General features: G+C 39.5%; 1 protein-coding gene and 1 long non-coding RNA gene across 6 annotated transcripts in view; one reads left to right on the top strand and one right to left on the bottom strand.

The window, feature by feature from the left end:
• LOC120408173 (E3 SUMO-protein ligase RanBP2-like) overlaps positions 1-19,860 on the top strand; it is a 62,169-nt gene that overhangs the window by 2,071 nt on the left and 40,238 nt on the right. For all 3 annotated transcript variants that reach the window (XM_039544814.1, XM_039544822.1, XM_039544804.1), the window contains exons 2-13: positions 2,838-2,905; positions 3,459-3,570; positions 4,929-5,081; positions 7,213-7,443; positions 7,875-8,020; positions 10,199-10,391; positions 11,097-11,187; positions 12,137-12,346; positions 14,597-14,775; positions 14,858-15,033; positions 16,263-16,386; positions 16,849-17,010. In XM_039544814.1, the coding sequence (XP_039400748.1) occupies positions 2,838-2,905; positions 3,459-3,570; positions 4,929-5,081; positions 7,213-7,443; positions 7,875-8,020; positions 10,199-10,391; positions 11,097-11,187; positions 12,137-12,346; positions 14,597-14,775; positions 14,858-15,033; positions 16,263-16,386; positions 16,849-17,010 (1,845 nt within the window). The remainder of the gene's footprint in view (positions 1-2,837; positions 2,906-3,458; positions 3,571-4,928; positions 5,082-7,212; positions 7,444-7,874; positions 8,021-10,198; positions 10,392-11,096; positions 11,188-12,136; positions 12,347-14,596; positions 14,776-14,857; positions 15,034-16,262; positions 16,387-16,848; positions 17,011-19,860) is intronic.
• The window catches only part of LOC120408219, a 53,767-nt gene continuing 48,545 nt past the window's right edge, over positions 14,639-19,860 (bottom strand). For all 3 annotated transcript variants that reach the window (XR_005600537.1, XR_005600539.1, XR_005600538.1), the window contains one exon: positions 14,639-14,769. This is a non-coding gene — a long non-coding RNA (uncharacterized LOC120408219). The remainder of the gene's footprint in view (positions 14,770-19,860) is intronic.

The following is a 19,860-nucleotide window of genomic DNA, read 5'->3' as shown; positions in this document are numbered from 1 at the left end:
ACACTGAGAGAGACGCATGATATCTAGTGCATGATTTGAGAAAGTTGAGGGATTGGAAATACACCGGACCCCTGCTAGGAACGCGGGATTCGGGATCCATGCACGGTACCACGTTAACGCAGGGACTGCATTACCATGACAACCAATGTAAATAATTACATTTGGGAGCCATGGCTGCAACAGCATTCTAAAAGAATTTGTGCTATATAGGCGCGCATTCTAGTGAGGGTCCGCTTAGTGCTTAGAATGTAATAGGTCATCCTACATTTGCCCCGGGGGATCTTAAATGTGATTTAAGTTGTATTTTTTCTTTAAAAAAAAATTGTGGTTGAGAACTTAATGATACAAACAAACCAAGAAATTCTAACCATTCTTAATTTACTCATTACCTGTTAGGTTCACTCCCTCGGGGCACCTGGCATTGGCCACTGTCGGTAGACAGGATACTGGGCTGGATGGACCTTTGGTCTGACCCAGTATGGCCGTTCTTACATTCTGCCTCCATAGTTCATCCACTTTTCAGTGAAGCACTCAGTGTCCAATAAAGCCTCATCCCTACATGCTTTATAGATAATTTTTTGGGTTGTCTTTATTTGCTGCTAATGCAGTGATTCTCAAGCTGTGGTCAGTGGACCACCAGTGTTCCTCAGAGCATTTGCTGGTGGCTTGCAGAGATCTGGCTGGTCATGTGATTTTTGACTCTCCTTATTTCTGGTTCCTAAATTGCATTAAAGAAAATCTAAAAATACATTGAATCTTTCTAGTGTTGCACTCTCTCGTAAGCAATTTCTGTAGCTGACACAGGGATGTTTCCCAATTGTGAATATGGGAAGTGATCCATAATACAATCTTTTTATGAACTATTAAAACATTTGAGAAAATGTAAAGATTCCATAGCTGATGCCAGTATTTCAGAAATAAGTTACTTGGACTTCCAGTAGAAATATGATAGGATCTTAGGTTGGTTTTGTTAGCATTGATGGATATACTCCTGGAAGGAGAAGTACTTGGCCCTTTCCAGTTGGTGCCATGTTAGAGGCTTGCCAGTAGCTAATGGCTGGACCAAATTTACATGAAAAAGTCCCAATCTTCATTATATCTAAAACATTTATTTCTACTTCTGTCTTCCTTGATAGAGGAGTAGAAATTACTGTTGGCTGAATTAAATGGTGAGGGGGAAAAAGCAATTAATTATCAGTTGCTTCCATACCCTGTAGGCACGTTGTTGTTGTTTGAGCACACAGAGATTTTTGAGGTCCATGCTCCAAGGAGCTTACAGTCAAACAAAGATAAAGTAAATCCCAGGGCAGACTTAAGTCCCAAATTGCAAAGAGGGAATAAGCTTTTGCACTAAATATCCTTTTAAACAGAGATTGGTATCTGTTGTGGATTTTCGCTGTGACTTTGGCCCCATCTGCTGCTTCTGGCTGTATGTTCTGAACCATTCTCCTGCAGCGTCTTACAGGTGAAAAGGGTGTATATTTGCTTTGTTTCTTTCTTGCTACAGTTCCAAGTAAAATTAAGTTTGTAGCAAAAAATACAAAAATCAGAACTTAGTGTTAATTAGCAGTTCATTTATTTTGTCATTTTTTACCCCCTTCTTTTTGGAATGATTTCACCAGTGTCCTTTATTTATTTCCTCCCTGCTTCTCTGCATCTTTCACCTCTTCTGGTTTTACGTCTTTCTTTGAGACTTTTCAGGGACTTCCATTTTATCTTTTTATCTTGTTCATTTACCAACAACCCTTTTTTAAGTGATACTCACTCTCTCCTAGAAGCCCTGGAGGTGGATTTTTTTCATTATCCCATCAGTGTTGGTCCTCCACTTAACCAAAATGAGTTGCTAGAGAAATAAGGTGCTCCCTCATTCCCCTTAATGCCTGATTTTGTAGTATATGCAGGTGCACATCACCTCCATTGGTCCAGGGAGAAAGGATCTCGAGAGTCACAAGCTGATGTTCTGCCATTAAATAAAAAGATGTAGCCTCACTGCTTTTTCTCATCTCTCCTCCTTTTTGTTACCCTTCATCTCCGTTTTCTTCTTTCTTTTCTCAAGAAGTGCCTGTTTCTCTTCCGCAGGAGGAGCCATGACAGGAGCTAGTCAGTTTCACTCATGTTCCTGCTCCAGCAATACTATTATAGGAGCAACTGAGGCACAAGGATGATCTTCCGCTGTTAGAGATACAGTGGGTGGTAGAATGGAGAGAAAGTACTTTTGGCTCCTTCACCCTTCCCTTGCAGAACATCTGTATTAATATCAGCTCACAACTATATCGTTGTGGCACAAGCAGAAATTTTCCCTTTGAGGAGAACTATCAGGGAGTAATCAAGAGTAGTGTAGTTTGGGAATACTATGGGATTCCTATGCCATATTTAAACATCAGTGTTTGATGACAGACTTGTTGCAGTGTATAATTTAAGAAGTTAATCATCTCCCTATTGGTGGAGGATGCATAACAAGCTTTTCTGGTAGCAAGCATATTATATTGTGGCCAAAATTATCCCATCTGGTCTTCCATTCATTGTTTTTGTTAGCTGCCTCTCATATGTGCTCCTATTACAACCAAGCAATGAATTTGTCTGGTTCACTAGGTAGCCTTAATTTCCCAACTGTACGCTATCCATATGGTATTAGGTCTTTCTCTACAAAGATGTTATGGGGGAGAATATTACAGACCATAATGAAAAACTGGACTAGGGTTGATAACTAATGTGTCTGAAGTTTAGTCACTTAGTACAGTATATGTTAACTGGGAACTTTGTCTAAGCCATTTTGGGTCAAAAATATAGATGTATTTTAAGCATATTTATCATAACAATGTTTTTTCCCCCTCCAGAAATCAATGAAAGGATTCTTTTTTGCTAAACTCTATTATGAAGCGAAAGAGTATGAACTTGCTAAAAGGTAAAGTATGTGTTGTTCTGTTTTCCAAAGAGCTTTATTGCTATAGAAATTAAATGGATACTGGTATTGTTACAAAGCAATTTCTGATGCCTAATACTGAATGATCAAAACTGTTATTTCCAGACAGTGCTGATAGCACTTCCTTGATACAGATCCATTGAATCACTAATGGGGAAACCTGAAGGAAAATTGGAAATGGGGGACTGAAAAGTGTTCTTTATTCAGATGGCTGTCATTCAAACAGCATAGCGGAACTTTATCTTTTAGTTTCCGTAAGTTACTGTTTCTGAGTGATTCACAGACAAAAGTCTCCCGTATTAGACATGCACATTTTCTGGCAAACAGGTAATGATGGCCCTTATCAGAATAATGTTGGTTAATTATTTTTTTTTTTGAGGCTCCAGAACAGATACCTGGAACTAAGCACTCTGCTCGCTCTTTTTCCTCATAGTGCAGAGCACCAGTAAACTATGTTACGTTGTTTGACCATCTGTTTCAGGTTTTGTTTCAGAATTATTCATTACATACTGATATGGTAACTGCTTTCTTACAGGTACATATCTACTTATCTTAATGTACAAGAGAGAGATCCCAAGGCACACAAATTTCTGGGCCAGCTCTATGAAGCTGAAGATAACATAGAAAAAGCTGTTGGTTGCTATAAGGTAGGAAGTAAAAGTGATCAAATCAAGTGATTCTTGAATTATGGACGAATCCCAGAAGGGTTTCGTGTCACTTCTTATTTCTCTTTCCCGGCTTAAGTTACTAGAAAGCCTCAATTTTATAACCCATGAACCTCAGCACATGCTAAGTTAACTCTGAAAAAAATCTACGAATTGGAAAACATTCTGGCATATCTGTAGAAAAGCAGGTTTAGGTCTGACATTAATTCACCTAACGTGCATTATAAACATAATTGTCATGAATCATACCAGTGATTGCTCTGGTTCTGGACAATGGCTGTTATTTCAGGGACAGCTATAGCTCTCTGCTTACCCTCCCTCAAATGAACAGTTAAGTAACATGAGTATGGGGGAATATTTACTTCTAACCTTGAGTGATTGACTGGCTTATGTTCTAAAGCATGAGGATTTAGTCCTTATGAACTTTATCCTATCTAATGTAACTGGATATTCATATAAATATCTAACCCTTTAATGAATTGTAATAAGACTTTTAGCTCAGTTTCTTGCAGGACTGAGTTTGTGAGACAGCTTTTTGTGATTCTTATTATATTTTCCTCTCTCTCTCAAAATGTGTATTTTCTTCTCTGGTGCTGTGTTAAAGACCAGCAAAACCAAAGAAGGAAACTAACTTGCTATCCCTGGGAAAACAAAATTGACTATGGTCACTACTGTCAAGTGCACAAATTAAAAACATTGAAAGAAATAAAGGAAATCCTTCACCTGATCTTACTAATGGTGAATTACTTACATATTGATGCAATATCTATAAGTGTAAAGAAAATTCAAACAGAAGTGACTGTATACTGAATCTGTCCTAGATGTGATCTTTAAGAAACCCTACCATTAACGTCTTCCCACACTGAAAATTGATTAATAGGGAGTTTATGCTGAGAATACTTTTCAAAATAAGGCATCAAGCTTGCCCTGGGATTCCCTAACAGGGTTCCCTGTAACTTTATGGTGTGGATTCTAATTGCTAGTAAACTGCATTACAGAATCAGGACCAAAACTTGTTGGTCTGACTTGTTCCATAAGCATATAATGGTGTAAAACTACTAGCATATGTTTCTTCACCTAATAACTTTTTGAAAAATAAGCTTATTACAAACATGTCCAAAACATCTTGTGTAGTGTAGTACTATAACAGATTTTTGAAGCTGCTTTCATTGAACACTTAAAACTGTAAAAGTATGTACTGATGAGTATTGCTGAGTAATCTGAGTAGTTTTTTTGTTCCGTTTATCTAGTTATATGCTGAAATACTTCATATTTCATACTAACTACAAAAAATAACAGCTGTTTTTTGGGGTTTTTTTGTGGTGGTGGTGAACTATTAGCGTTCAGTGGAATTGAACCCAACACAAAAAGATCTTATACTGAAGATTGCGGAATTATTGTGTGACAATGATGTTACAGATGGAAGAACAAAATACTGGGTTGAGAGAGCTTCTAAACTCTTCCCTGGAAGCCCTGCTGTTTACAGACTGAAGGTAAACTGAAATTTTGAGGTGTGCTATAATCACTAAGTTCTAACTTGCATGCAGTTATTTTAAGCTCTTCACATCTCAGGTGAGTACTCTTAACTAGTGGGATAAAGCTTATAAGGGAGGCACCCCTCCTTTTTTGTAAATTTAGTCTGCTGCTTTCCTTTTGTCAAAATGCCTGAAATTGAAGTGAATTTTTTTCAGTTGGGTTGAAACAAGTTTGTTTCAACATTACTGAAGCGTTTCATTTTTTCCCCCTGTTCAGTCTAACTATTTGACAGATTTTTGAAACTGCTGGAAAAGTTGTCCCATCTCCATTCCCAGTATTGTGGTGATGGTAATCTTACCAAACATAAGAATGGTCATCCAATATGCATTACTTTGCATTTATCAACATTGAATTTCATCTGCCATTTTGTTGCTCAGTCACCCAGTTTAGTGAGATCCCTTTGTAACTCTTCTCAGTCCACTCTGGAGTTAACTATCTTGAGTAATTTTGTATCGTCTGCAAATTTTGCCACTTCACAATTACCACTTTTTCCAGATCATTTATGAATGTTAAACAGCACTGGTTGCAGTACAGACCACGGGTGGACACCACTATTTACCTCTCTATTCTGAAAACTGACTTTATTCCTACCCTTTGTTTCCTATCTTTTAACCAGTTACTGATTCATGAGCAGACCTTCCCTGGTATCTCATGACTGCTTACCTTGCTTAAGAGCCTTTGGTGAGGAACCTTGTCAAAGGCTTTCTGAAAGTTTAAGTACGCTATATCCGCTGGATCACCTTTGACCAAATGTATATTGACCCCCTCAAAGAATTCTAATAAATTGGTGAGGCATGATTTCTCTTTATAAAAGCTGTGTTAACTCTTCCCCAACATACTGTGTTCACTTACATGTCTGATAATTCTGTTCTTTACTATAGTTTCAATTTGCCTGGTATTGAAGTTAGGCTTATTAGCCTGTAATTGCTGGGATCGCCTCTGGAGCTTTTTTTTTTTTTTAGAAATAGGCATCACATTAGCTATCCTCCAGTCATCTTGTACAGAAGTTGATTTAAATGATAGGTTATATACCACAGTTAGTAGTTCTGCAATTTTATATTTGAGTTACTTCAGAACTTGATGTAGGGAGAATTTCCTGGTCCATGACAGCACTTCTAGTTATGACAAGTAACAGACCTTTAAACTGTTACTGGTTTCTTTGTCTAGTGATATATTTTCTGATCTGGGTTTATGGCTGACTACCTAACAAGTACCAGGCCCAACGTCAGTCACTCTCACATTTTGCTTATTTTGTTTGAGTTTTCTGGGAACAATTGTGGACATCTCAATTTGTTAGAATCCTTAATTCTGTATTGATTATAGATCTATAAAAATATTGTTTTCTCTTAAATTTCTGAAGTCCATCACAGACACTGACTTTCTTGCATAGCTTTTCCTATCTGAGGGGTCAGTGCAAAAATGTAGCAGCTTTTTCAATAGTATTGGGCTAGTTTCCTACTTTCTTTACTCTTGAATAAACACTTGGATAAATATTTGTTTTTTAAATTTTTTTGTTGCTGCTTTTACTTTCCAACATGGGGTCTGTATCTTCACTCCCATTCTTATGAGAGTACTGACGTTTGCTCTTTTCAGGTAACTAAGCATCTATGGCCTGACTTGTGTATGAATGCATTAGTTTTCTAATGTATGCCAGCAATAGCGTAGTTCAAATTGTCTGTCTTTTAAAAAAGTTAACTCTGCTTTTTTAACAAAAATGAATCCTTGACTAGATACAATGGTATAGAATAGGAATATAATGAAAAGAATATTCTGTAAAACCAAAATCCTACTAGATCTGACAGGGTTCTCTGAGACTCCTTGTGTACTTACTTCAATAAAGAAACATTTAAAAAATATTTTTAAAAAATCTCAAATAATGCTATTAAGTTTTAGCAGATTATACAAACTCTCATTTCATATATAAATGTCTTAAAACCTGACATACTCTCAACCACTTGGTCTATGCATAATCAGGTTGCTAAGAGTAGGGATAACAAAGGAAACTGTCTTGTCATGTGGTCAGTGATTTAAAAAAAAGTTTAAATGGAAAACGAGATACTAAAAACACACTGCCTTTGTTTTTAATAGGAACAGTTATTGGATTGTAAAGGTGAAGATGGATGGAATCAGCTTTTTGATCTGATACAATCGGAACTTTATGCAAGACCAGATGATGTCTATGTAAACATCAGGCTAGTAGAGCTCTACCGTTCAAATAAAAGATTGAAGGATGCTGTGGCTCACTGTCGAGAGGCAGAAAAGAAGATTACTATGCGATCAAGCTTGCAATGGTGTTCGTGTGTTGTACAGGCACTTAAGGTTTGTTAAATCCATACTGTGGTTTTGGGAGAATCTCTTGTGTTTTCTATACTAGGCTGGTTCTTTAGTGGAACTAGTGTCTATCCTCCAAGTAGTTGGGGACTAGGGGACAGCACAGGGACTATGGAAGAGTTCTCTTTTCTAAACTAAACTCCACCAAAACAAAAGGCGGTACAACACACTTCAGTTTACTCTCCATACTTTATTACATTTGATCTTAATGTTTATACATGACTGTTAAAAGATTTGGCATAGCACTTCAATCTTTGGTAGAGAGGCTTTGTTGCTAGAGAATCTGGGAGAACTGGATGTTAAAATCCCACCTTGCAAACTGGAATATTCTGTGAATGTAACTAACATGCTCTAGGGGTGGTACTATTACCATCCCAAGAAAGGTGACTAAATTATGTCTTCTGATAAATCTTTTCTAGGAATATCTGGAATCTGCACAAGACTCAGAGTCTGAAAAAAGTATTTGGAGAAACACCAACAGAGATCTGCTGCTGGCCTACTCCAACCTTGTGATAATGACACTTTCTACTAGAGATGTTCAAGAAAGCAGAGAATCACTTGCAAGGTACTATTTTCATCACATTCCTACTGTAAAAGACTTCTGAGTAATCACTTGTCAAGGGGTGTCATTCTGTGCCATGGAGCATCAAACAGACGTTTCTTTCAGTGTGCAGGTGTTTGAGGAAAACGACTAACTTTAAAAACAACTCTGTAGTAGTCACTGAGGCTGGTACTTCTGACCTATGTTATCCTGACTGATGCTGTGCATCTGCCTTCAGTCTGCTGGCTGCTAGGCTGGAACTGATGTGTTTCTCTTCTCTTCAGTATAGGCTTGAAGACCCAGAGCAATATTTTTCCCATAAGCTTATACATGGTCCCTTGCTTGTCTCTTATCTTGTAAGAACACTTCATAACTGTACAGTTACCAGTGTGTCTCTTCAAATTGCTCAAGCAGCAGAGGTAGGCCCCTACCAATTTCACGGCCGTGAAATAGGCCTTTCCCCGTGAAATCTGATCTCCCCAAAATCAGGCAGGCTGGGAGGACAGGACTTGCCCTTCCCCTGCACGGCTGTTATCGGAGGGAGATCAAACCCACCTCCATAGGCAGAGCAGAAGAGAATGTACCATCCTCACTTCTACACTGCAGCAGCCCCAGGGTTGGGCTCTGGGCTGCTGCCCCCACGGCTCTTGCTGTTCTCCTGCCGCAGCTCTAGGCTGCTATTCTTCTCCCCCCCACACACACCCCAAGTCTTGCTAGGGCTGGGGGCTGCATGGGCGGGGCTCGGGACTGCCACCCCCTGCAGCTGCAGCTCCTGCTCTGGGGCTTCTGTTCCCTTCCCTTCCCCCCCGGCTTCTGCCCAGGCTCCAGAGGCTCGAGCTCCAGGGCTTCTGCCCCCTCCCACTCAGCTCCTGGCCAGGCTCCGGATGCTCGAGCTCTGGGGCTCCTGCCCCCTTTCCAGCTCCTCCTCAGGCTCTGGGCACCTGGACTTGGGGCTGCTACATCCCCCCCACAGCGACTCCTAGATCTTTATCTGTAATTGTTCAGTAGATGGGACTCCAGGACACTAGCTGGAGGCTTTTTTGGGAAAAGCATTAGGCTTAAGGAACTTCTTGTGAATAGTCAAGTATTTCTGCTTGAGTGAGAACTGTGCTTGCCCATACTCAGTCATCTTTTTCCTTAGCTCCTTTATTACCTGTGGAGTAGTTAAAAATTTGAAAGGAAGTTACTTTTAAGAAAAGTGTGTAGTTGATTACTTAGTGCCTGCTAGGACACACAAACTATAGGATTGGAAAATATTGCTTTACAAGGGGTAGGCCATATCATTTGGACTGCGTTATCTCCTCTAACTTTCTGAAGCAAAACAGGTTTGGGTTGGTTAGCAGTCGAATGGGTGGCCAGCTGAGAAATACATAGCATTAAAAAGCACAGGACACTGTGATACTCTCTATTACTACATAGCATCTCATCTAATAGTATTTCTTGGCAGTATTATCTGTAGACCCATTTGATTCATGGGTGTTTTTTTTTTTTTCCTGCCATCTTATCCCATGGGGCTTGAATGAATACATCTGAAACATTTCCAAAATGGGCTATGATCTTGTCGGATCACTTAAAGAATGTTTTGCCCTAGTTAGCATTTGGGAAACCTTCCAGGAATGGAGTTTGTGCAAGATGTGCTTCAGGTACCAGATTGTAGCTGCTACTCAGGTTCCTGCAGAACCACCGCCGACATTTAAAAGTCTAATGCTCAGATTTTTACCGGCTTTGGTTAATTCAGATCATATGCTCACTTAGTTCCAATCACCTTCTGCATGTCCCTTTTACCACCACTTACTGTTTTTTCATTCTAATCTTTCCCCAAATGATTCACTCTTCTCTCCTCATCTCAACACTTGCTTGTGAGGTGCAGCCATGTCTCTTGAATAATTCCTTTTATTTTTGAGGCGATGCCAGTGGGAGAACTGACTCAAGGGGTGCATTGGGGGATTGTGTCCTTGCTAAAGACGTGGTTTTGAGAGGGAGGGGACAAGATATCAAAGCATACGATTCACTCATGGGAGTAGAATGTACTTAAAAAAACAACTTCTGAGCATTGAAAATTTGAGATTCTGGTGTATTGAGCCATTTGATTCACTATCATGCAAACATACTAGTTCAATAATCTTACTGACGTAACGGCAAGTCTGAAACCACTAGTATGCAGCTGTCCCTAGTTTTAATGACTTTTTGTTTGTACTGTAGTTTTGATCACGCTCTTCAGTCTGTGAAACCATATGTGAATGGGAATGATGAGCTGTCTATTACATTCCTGGAAATGAGAGGTCACTTTTACATGTATGCTGGAACTCTCTTGTTGAAAATGGCCCAGCACAGTGAGAAGCAATGGAGAGCTGTATCTGAACTGGCAGCTTTGTGTTACCTTATAGCTTTTCAAGTAAGCTGTTTTTAAGTTTTTGTATTATTATGTATTAGTTGATATATAACTCATTTTTATTTTATTTTGAACTGTAGTTCTCAGATAAGCAGCACTTCTATGTACATGTTTAACAGCTGTAAGACAATATTTTACCACCTTTCAGTTTGTTGTAGAAAATTTGGGGTAGGTGAGTGCACGTTTTATCTCTTGCCCTCATCAGAAGTAATCAGGCTGTAACGGGTTAGCATTTTTATCACCTTTGCTCGGACTACAACTACACCATGTACCTGCCAGTGTAAAATTGGCCCCAGCCTTGGGGAGGTACAGATCCTTTTATGTGTTTGCCCCACACCCAGCGTGTTGTGGACACAGCAAAGAATTTGGGCCTCAGTCCTTCACCTTATTAAATCAAGATATTGCCTTCCACCTTGGCACCTGTAATCTGGGAATAGTCTGTATTCATGCCATCTTAATCTTGCTATTAATTTACACTTCAGAGATGTCTAGCAAAAATACTTAAATGCTAATTAAGAAGAACTTTTTGGGGGACTGGAAGGTGGTGTCTGGTAACTGAAAAATAGTAACTTGCTATGATATTAAACTTCCTTCATGTTCAAAAAGTATAAATTTTGGATTTTCTTTTTACTAACAAAAAGCTAGAGAGGAGTTTCACTTTTGAAGCAGTAACTTCTTGGTTCCTGACTCTTGTGTAATTCCCACCAGGTCCCTAGACCAAAGACAAAACTAATAAAGGCAGATCAAGCTGGACAAGATATGCTGGAAATGTTAGCCTGTGATCGACAGAGCCAGTCTGGTAACAAGAATATTAATTTCAACTGTTTAAAAGAAAACTAGTAATCTGTTCTTTTCTAAATCTTATATACAAGAGAGGTTTTTTAGTGATTTGAAATTTAGACATAACTGAACATTGTGCTATTTAAATTCATGAAAAATGTTCAAAGCTTCAAGTAGGTTTGTATAAAAAGCAAGTCTGATCATGACACTTAAGTTCCCATATCTTCCTCTTAACTTAGCACTCATTTTTGAACTGTTTCAATGTTCTTAAACTACAAAAACTCTCTTCTTCACATTCTTGAATAGATTATAAAACTTTGGAAGTTGTTACCTCAGTCTCCTTAAAATCCTTTCTGCCGTAGCCCCTACAGTCACTACCAGTTATGCCCTGCTCCTATTATTATTACCATGTCTTCCTTTCCCATCACACCATCTATTGTCTCTGAGCCACCTTTTTCTTTGTCATTAATCTAAGTTGTGAATTCTAGGCTAGGGACTGTGCTGTGGGAATTTATTGTGGTTAAAGGACTTTAGGATGAGTTGCCTTTCAGAAATGTCCTTGCTCTGCAAGGGATCATTCTACTTAAGCTATAGCTATTCATACTGAAGGTAATTCCAGGGACCCCAGAATACTAAGAATTATGGCTTTCCTATTTGCTATACTAGTCCTACAAAGACTTCCATATCTTTGTGTTTAGATGATTGAATTTAAGAATTCTTTGGTCTGACTGCCTCAAAAAGGGTGGCATGAAAAAGACTTGAAAACATGTGGGGTTAAATCCTGGCCCAATTGATGGATGTCGGAGTTTTTCCATGGATTTTATCGGGGCCTGGATTTCAACCAAAATCTTTAATCCTTGACATGTTGGATTAATGATCGGATGAGACATGCTTGCTACTGAACAATCTTTATTCACTACACTACTCGTATTTAAAATAATTCTGCGTGAATATGTTTTGCTTTACAGGTCACATGCTGCTAAACTTAAGCCATGGCAAGCAAGACTTCTACAAAGAGATTGTGGAGTCTTTCGCAAACGAAAGTGGGCAATCTACTTTATTCGATGCACTCTTTGAGAATGGAGCTCCTAGAGAGAGAACTTTCCTTGGCACTGATAATATCAGAAATGTCTGTATACAGGGACCAGACCATGTGGAGCTAGGCAGATATGATATTGGTAAGAAGCATCCCTTAAGAACACTTTACACTTACTTTCTATATCTTAGTGTGATGTTTCTTCTGATTTGAAGAAAAATCATGCAGATAATACAGACTGCAACCAAGGATAAATGGCCTTTATACAAATAGCAACTTTGACAATCTACAACATGGCTATAACATAGACTTCATCAAATATTAAAACAGATGCCTCAGACAAGCAACCCATTTCTCAGAGAAATGCCTGAGGGGAAGTATATTAGGCTTGGAGTATCTGTAGAAGATCATTAAACCTGGCTGTGAGACTCTCCTTTTTTTGTAAGTAAGTTCAAGAGACATAGCTCTTTGAAGAGGATAATCTATTAGCAACCCCTTTGTTAAAATAAAGGACTGCTAACTCAGGAACTTCTGATGGTGGCAGTGTATGCAGTATTACAGAGATGACACCTAGATCTAGAGGAAAGGTATTCCATTGGCCAGTGAGTTTGCAGTTCTAAATACTGTTCTCTAGCATCCCTACTTTCATCTTAATAGTGTGTGTTGTGCAGACTTACTGGCCTCTCCTCGCTGGTTAGTCTTAAATTATAAACTTATTTGCCCCAGTATAAACATACGTTGTTCACCTGATAGCTAAAATAAATACACTTACTCTTTTTGCATTCATTTTATACAGTGCAAAAAAGTGGAGATTGGGAATGAGGAGTGGTTAAAATGAAATAAATGTTAGGATGCTGCCAAGTGACTATCATTAATCTCTAAGGCTGATGCAGCATGTACACTTACGACGTCTGAAGTGATGTCTGAAACATTCCATTTAATTCTACAGTATCAGAACTTTTAGAGCAAAATCATGGAGATAGTAAGACTTCATTTGCAGTGAAGTTTGGAGTTTTCATGCTCTCTGTCACCTGCTCATGGCCCCCTTCTGCCAAACTTATCTTCCTCAAAGCATAGGTAATTGTTTGAGTGCTTAGAAATGCAAACATAGACACAAACATTTAAGATGCAGATTAGAGAGACAAGGTGGGTAAGATATCTTTTATTGGACCAACTTCTGTTGGTGAGAGAGGCAAGCTTTTGAGCTTACTTAGAGGTCTGCTTCAGGTCTGGGAAATGTGCTCTGAGTGAATGTCTATGCTGCCGTTAAACCCCTGTGACATGACTTGTGGGGCTGTTTCACTGCAGTGCAGACTTTCAGTCTTAGGCTGGAGCCCAAGCTCTGGGATCCTTCCACCTTGCTGGATCCTAGAGCCCAGGTTCCAGCCCATGCCTGGGAATCTACACTGCAGTGAAACAGCCCTGCAGCCTGAGCCCTGCAAGCCCGAGTGAGGTGGCCCGAGCCAGCCACTTGTTTAATTGCAGTGTAAACTTACCCAGAGTGTTACAGCTAAATACAAGGTGGAACAGATTGTTTAGCATAAGTAGTTAACCCCTTTCAAGGGGAAGTGGCCTGTTAACACCCCTCCAGTCAGAGGGCGGGGGGAGTAGCTGGGGGGTTGTAAACCATAAAGCGAGTCTCAGTTCAGTCTGTGATTTTTAGTATCTAACAAAGTTATGAATTTACACTCCTAGTCTCGTCTTTTGAAAGTGTTGTGCACGTTTCCTTTGCAGATGGGGATTGATAGGTCAGATATAGAGTGATTGCTTTATGAAAAGCATTCACCCATCCTGTAACCCACTAACAATGTCCACAGCTGCTTCTTCCTCCTTCCTTTCCCCCTATGACTGGAGGGATATTAATGGACCACTTTACCTTAATGGTCCCTGGAAATACATTAACTACTGATGCTAAGCAATCAATTCCACCTTGTATTTAGCTGTGATGCTCTGAGTATGTTTCCCAGACCTGAAGAAGAACTCTGTGATCTGGAAAGCTTGTGTGTCTCACTAACAGAAGTTGGTCCAATAAAAGATATTACTTCACTTACCTTGTCTCTCTAATAACCTGGGACCAACACGGCTACAACAATACATAAGATGCATACATAAGATGGTGAGGGCATTTTTATATTTAAAATAAAATTATCCTCCGCACATAACACATGGGATCTATTTGCTTCTGCGGAATGGACTTGGGGGCTTAGTCATAGAAAGAGAAGTAGATTCAAAGACAGGAAGCCAAAATGTTTGGCTGGATTATCATTTTTTAAAGATTTCATAACTTAAGGATTTTTTTAATGGACTAAAATGCAGTTTTGATAAGTTTACTGTTTGCGTGGATACTGCTGATACAGACTTCAGAAGTAAACAATCATCTGTTTCTGTTTAGGCGCAATTCGAGTGCACAATGGTTGTCTCCAGCACCTTACGTGGCTTGGTTTACAGTGGAACTCCATGTCAGTCTTCCCTGAAATACGCAAGTGGTTAAAACAGCTTTTTCACTTGCCCCAGGAAACATCAAGACTTGAGACCAATGCTCCTGAAACAATCTGTATATTGGACCTGGAAGTAAGGAAACAGTTTAAGCACTGAAATTTACTACGCTATGGAGAATTGCACAGTATAACATGTATTTATTTTATGAAAACAGGTATTTCTACTTGGAGTGATATTTACTAGCCATTTACAATTACAAGAGACATTTAATACTCACTACAGTTCACATCAGCCTCAATTTTTACCACTGCCAGTGAGCAAACAGCTCTGTAGTGAAAGGCAGAGATCCTGGTGGGATGCTGTTGTTAATCTTATTCACAAAAGAACAGTGTAAGTGGTTTATTATTATTATTTATTATTATTATTATTACATTTTACTAAATCTAAGTCGCTTCCAGCATGAGAATCTTAGCATTATTAGTCAGGTGACTGTAGACTCTTGTAGCATGTACTTCATTATGTCAACACCTTCAATCTTAGACGCTCAAATTTTGATAGTAAAAATTTCTGAGAGTTTTGAAAGAGACTTCAATGGTATTTTTATGCTGCAAGTGAAGGTGTCATTGTGCCATGGGTAGGCTATCTTTAAACTAACCAGAAAGGGTAACAATAGTAATGAAAATGTGGTGTCATGGGCTCCAGCGCAGGATAGCAACACAAGTACACTTGGGCAGCTAGCCCAAATACGAGTCCATGCCACCACCTCTTCACAATTGTTGTTACCAATGATTAAAGCTAGTACAGTATACCTACCTGTGCTACAATCACAGCTGTAGTTGCAGCGGCAACATACCTTTGGAAATGGATTGGTGTATGTAAAGGGATTCACTCAATGCAGGAGCATCTCCTTGTGGCTGGGCGTGGCATAGCAGCTGACTCCCTGTGTGGTGACCCCTGCCCATTGTCACTTCAGTGGTCTCTCTTCCCGCAACTTGGCCCTTCAACCAGGTTACATTTTAGTCCGCCCCTTCCTGTGTAAAAGTCCAGTGATGATATAGCAGATCTTCCATCTGTCGCTGGGCTCTGTTCTTACACCCCTTACCTCAGGAGATTTCACTTCACCTTCCTTGATGTCTGGTAGGGGAACCCAGACCCATCCTCTACAGACCCTGTAGCTGGCAACCAAGGTCTGCTCCCTCAGACTCCTTCCTGCCACCCTGGACTACTTCCTACATCTTCTATTCCCCAGACAGTGCTTGCAGACTCTTTCCCTGCAGCCCTTTTCTGCTGCAAACTTACTGGCTTTATAATTACCAGCCAGGCCTGCGCCTATAGGGCTTCATTATCAATTATACCTGGCTTTCTCTTTCTCTCAAGTACTGCCAGTATGTTAATTGGCCTCACAGGCCTACCTAAATCCTTCAGGGCCTGTGTGGGGTGCACACCGCGATCAGGGTAGTTCTGCATATATATGGCAAATGGGAGGCAAAAAAGGGATTCAAACCAGTAATCTGCATGATATTAATAATTTATCTTCATTATTGTAATGGATAGACAAGCAAAAATTTTCCATAAAACAGAGCAGGCTAATTAGGCAATGTGTCTTCATTACTTTTCAGACCAGGAACAGCAGCAAAATTAAGGCTTCTAGTCCAGCATGAAATAAACACTCTCAGAGCACTGGGGAAACATGGACTTCAACCTGCCCTAATTGTTCACTGGGCAAAATGTCTTCAGAAAACAGTAAGTTGGCAAAAAAATATTTTTACGTTTATTATAACTGAAATAATTAACGCTGTAACTTACTTAATCTTTATAACTTACATATTTCTGTTTGAAGTGTTGTAAAATACTTTATCATTCTTAGCACAATTTAGCAATTAGTAGAAATAAACTGAAAATGTAGTAAATGTTCACTTGATCATGTTATGCCAAATGAAATAACTTTTTGCATTTTTTTCCCCAATAGTCATTTGGTACCCTTCTTTTAAAATCTAATTTTTTTTCTAGCCGCATGTGTTGCATGGGTTATGTAGGCTTGTACAGAGACTGGATGAGGCTCACCTGAGGAGTCAGAGGTGCATAAGACAATACCAGAGCTTTTGAAGACTGTCTGTAGTTGAAGCAAGTTAACAGTGTGAATAATATCTAATAATAGCTGAAATTCCTTAAAATAAACACTCTTCTATTCTGCTTTCTTCACAGGGCAGGAATCTAAATTCTTTCTATGACCAAAGGGAATACATTGGACGAAGTGTTTATTATTGGAAAAAAGTTTTGCCTATGCTGGAAATCATCAAAAAGAAGAAAAGTGTTCCTGAACCTATTGATCCTTTGTTCAAACACTTCCATAGTGCAGATATTCAGGTACTAACATAACTAGCTGGAGTAGATTGAGGGGCTGGAAGCAACCTGAAACCTACTCTGTTGTAGAGCTGTGTAAATAACTGTTGTTATGGGAGGGAGAGAGTTGATTTATGGGCAGTTCTGAAATCTTGTTTTGTGTCAATCCAAAACACAATTTTTTGTGAACTACAGTTGGAAGAGACTTCATTTTAGGTCAACCAAAATGTTTTGTTTTTGATTTTGGGCACTGTTAACTTTTTAAATAAAAGCAAATGAAATTTTGGGCTAGATTCACAAAACTCCAGAGGAAGTAGTACTGAGGACCGCATTTAGCCTAATGGTTAGTTAGGGTATTCACCTGGAATCTGGAAGACCCAGATTTGAATTACCTCTGCAGAGTAGGGAATGGAACCCGAGTGTTCTCCCTCCTTGGCGAGTGCCCTAACCATCAGGCCATAGCGTCATTCTCAGTGTCTCTCTGGCTTAGAGGATATTGATTTATACTAAGTAGAACAGCTCCAACAGGGATCTGGGTCTCCCACATCCTGGGTGAGTGCCCTAACCCCTGGGCTGTTGAGTAAAAAAGGGATTTTGTGACTCTAGCTTGACACTTCCAAAACTATGTATGCAGTGTAGCTGTAGCCAGATTGGTCCCAAGATATTAGAGAGGGTGGGTCAGGTAATATATTTTATTGGACCAAGTTCTGTTGATGAGAGAGACAAGCTTCCGAGTTCAAGACCTGTGTAAGCTCAAAAGCTTGTCTCTCACACCAACAGAACTTGGCCCAATAAAATATATTACCTCCCCCACTTCCAAAACTGTTTTTTGACTGGAAACAATTAGCTGAAATAGACACGAATTCACAAAAAGTTTCCCTCAACTTGAATCTGCATTTTTCAGCTTAAAAAAAGTTTTGATTGAAAAACTTGACCCAGCTTTACTCTAGTGCTTCAAATAAGTGCAGAGTTCTGATTTCTGGTAGGGTTTTGTACATTTCAGTGACTTGGTTACTGCCTTAATTTCTTAGCAGCTTTAATAACCTTGCCAGAAATTTTTCCTAACGCCCGGTTTAAGCTTGATCTTCTAATGTCAAGCTAATGCTCATTGTCTTGCGTACCTAAACTGTGCTATTAGAGTAGTACCATCCTTTCTTTATTTTTGAAAAATTGGATTTTTATGCCTTTATACTGTGTCCTCTCTTGTGATAAGTACAATAATTTGATCCTACATATTGCATGACTAGGACCCTACCAAATTCACGGCCATGAAAAATGTGGCATCGAGGAGACCCAGTATTTCTCAAATTTGGGATCCTGACCCAAAAGGGAGTGGTGGGAAGTGTGTGTGGGGGGGTGTCACAAGGTTATTTTAGGGGGAATTGCGGTATTTTCAGCCTGCCTTCTGCGCTGCCTTCAGAGCTGGGTGGCCAGAGAGTGGCGGCTGTTGGTCGGGCGCCCAGCTGTGAAGGTGGCGCCTCCGCCAGCAGCTGCGCAGAAGTAAGGGTAGCAGTACCGCAACCCTCCCTACCATAACCTGGTAACACTCCCCCACCCCCAACTCCTTTTTGTGTCAGGACTCCTACAATTACAACACTGAAATTTCAAGATTTAAATAACTGAAATCATGAAATGTATGATTTTTAAAATCCTGTGACCGTGAAATTGACCAAAATGGACCATGAATTTGGTAGAGCCCTATATATAAGGCATAATCTATTATCTTTCTGTGACTTTTTTTGTTTTTATTGGATTCTAGTTTAATCCGTTTTTTACTGAAAAGCCCAGAGCTTACAGCAGTCTAGTTAGTCTTCCAAAGGCTTTGTAAAAAGAAATGATTACATCACCGTTCTTATTAGAGACCTTCAGGCCTTAGGAAAAAGTAGTAGGTAGATGTACCTTAAGGATTTATGCTGCTGCCCATCACTGTAGTATGAGTACTGAATTCTCATTGTTTGCTCATGTTTATAATTTCTCATTACTCTAGATTTTGTTCCGTATAACTCTGTTAGTAGGCTTTTTCCCTCTTCCTTTCCTTATTTTCTTGTCTTCCATTTCTGTACTGTATTGTGTTGGATGACATAAGGCTCCTAGATACATTGTTGCTTGATTTTATGACATACAGAGTTCAGCCAACTCTTTGCAAGGAGTAGTCATGATTCTCCCCTTTTCAGAGCATGTAAGTAACTTCATGTGAGCCTAGTTGCATCAATTACAACTGTCGGCAATTCAACACTTGAGCCAAATTCTCTGCTAATAAAACTCAGAGAGATGTGAAATCAGTTTGCCAGAGGTTAAGCTTAAGGTTAAAACAGTTTAGGGCATTGACTCTCTTACAGTCAGGTATAGAGATGCCATGATATGAGAACCTGATAGAATCTAGGTGTGGGAGAAAAATGCTTTTGATTCAGTTTAAGATGTGGCCAAGATCTGTGCAGTCGACATTGATTCTGGGATATTTGTATTCAAAATTGTCTATGCGAGTGACAAGGATTAGTAAATATTTTGTGATGGATGAGTCTGTTTGGGGCACATGAAGCATACTTTTGGGAGGGTGTGTGTGTGTGGGTGTGTGTGCGCGCGTGCGCACAAAGTATATAAGGATTTCTCCTAATGGAGATTGGGGAAGGAACTAGAAGGCATCTGACTTTTTTTTCTGGGAAAAAACGATAGTGTTGGCCTATTACTGTTCTTCCTATCTCATCAGGAGCTTTTTTGTGACCTGAAAATCAAAATCGAATCCTACAGAAAAGTGGAAACATGTACAAATCAAAGGATGAGCACAAAAGAATAGCATAAGCATGTAGGGGAAAAAATCAGGCCAAGGCACAAGTAAGTTACACAAGAGACATAAGGCAATAAGAGGTTCTATAA

Source organism: Mauremys reevesii, linkage group 1 (genome assembly GCF_016161935.1).
Source record: "Mauremys reevesii isolate NIE-2019 linkage group 1, ASM1616193v1, whole genome shotgun sequence".
NCBI lineage: Eukaryota > Metazoa > Chordata > Testudines > Geoemydidae > Mauremys > Mauremys reevesii.
The sequence above is the reverse complement of the archived record's forward strand: the minus strand, read 5'-3'. Positions and strand labels throughout refer to the sequence as shown.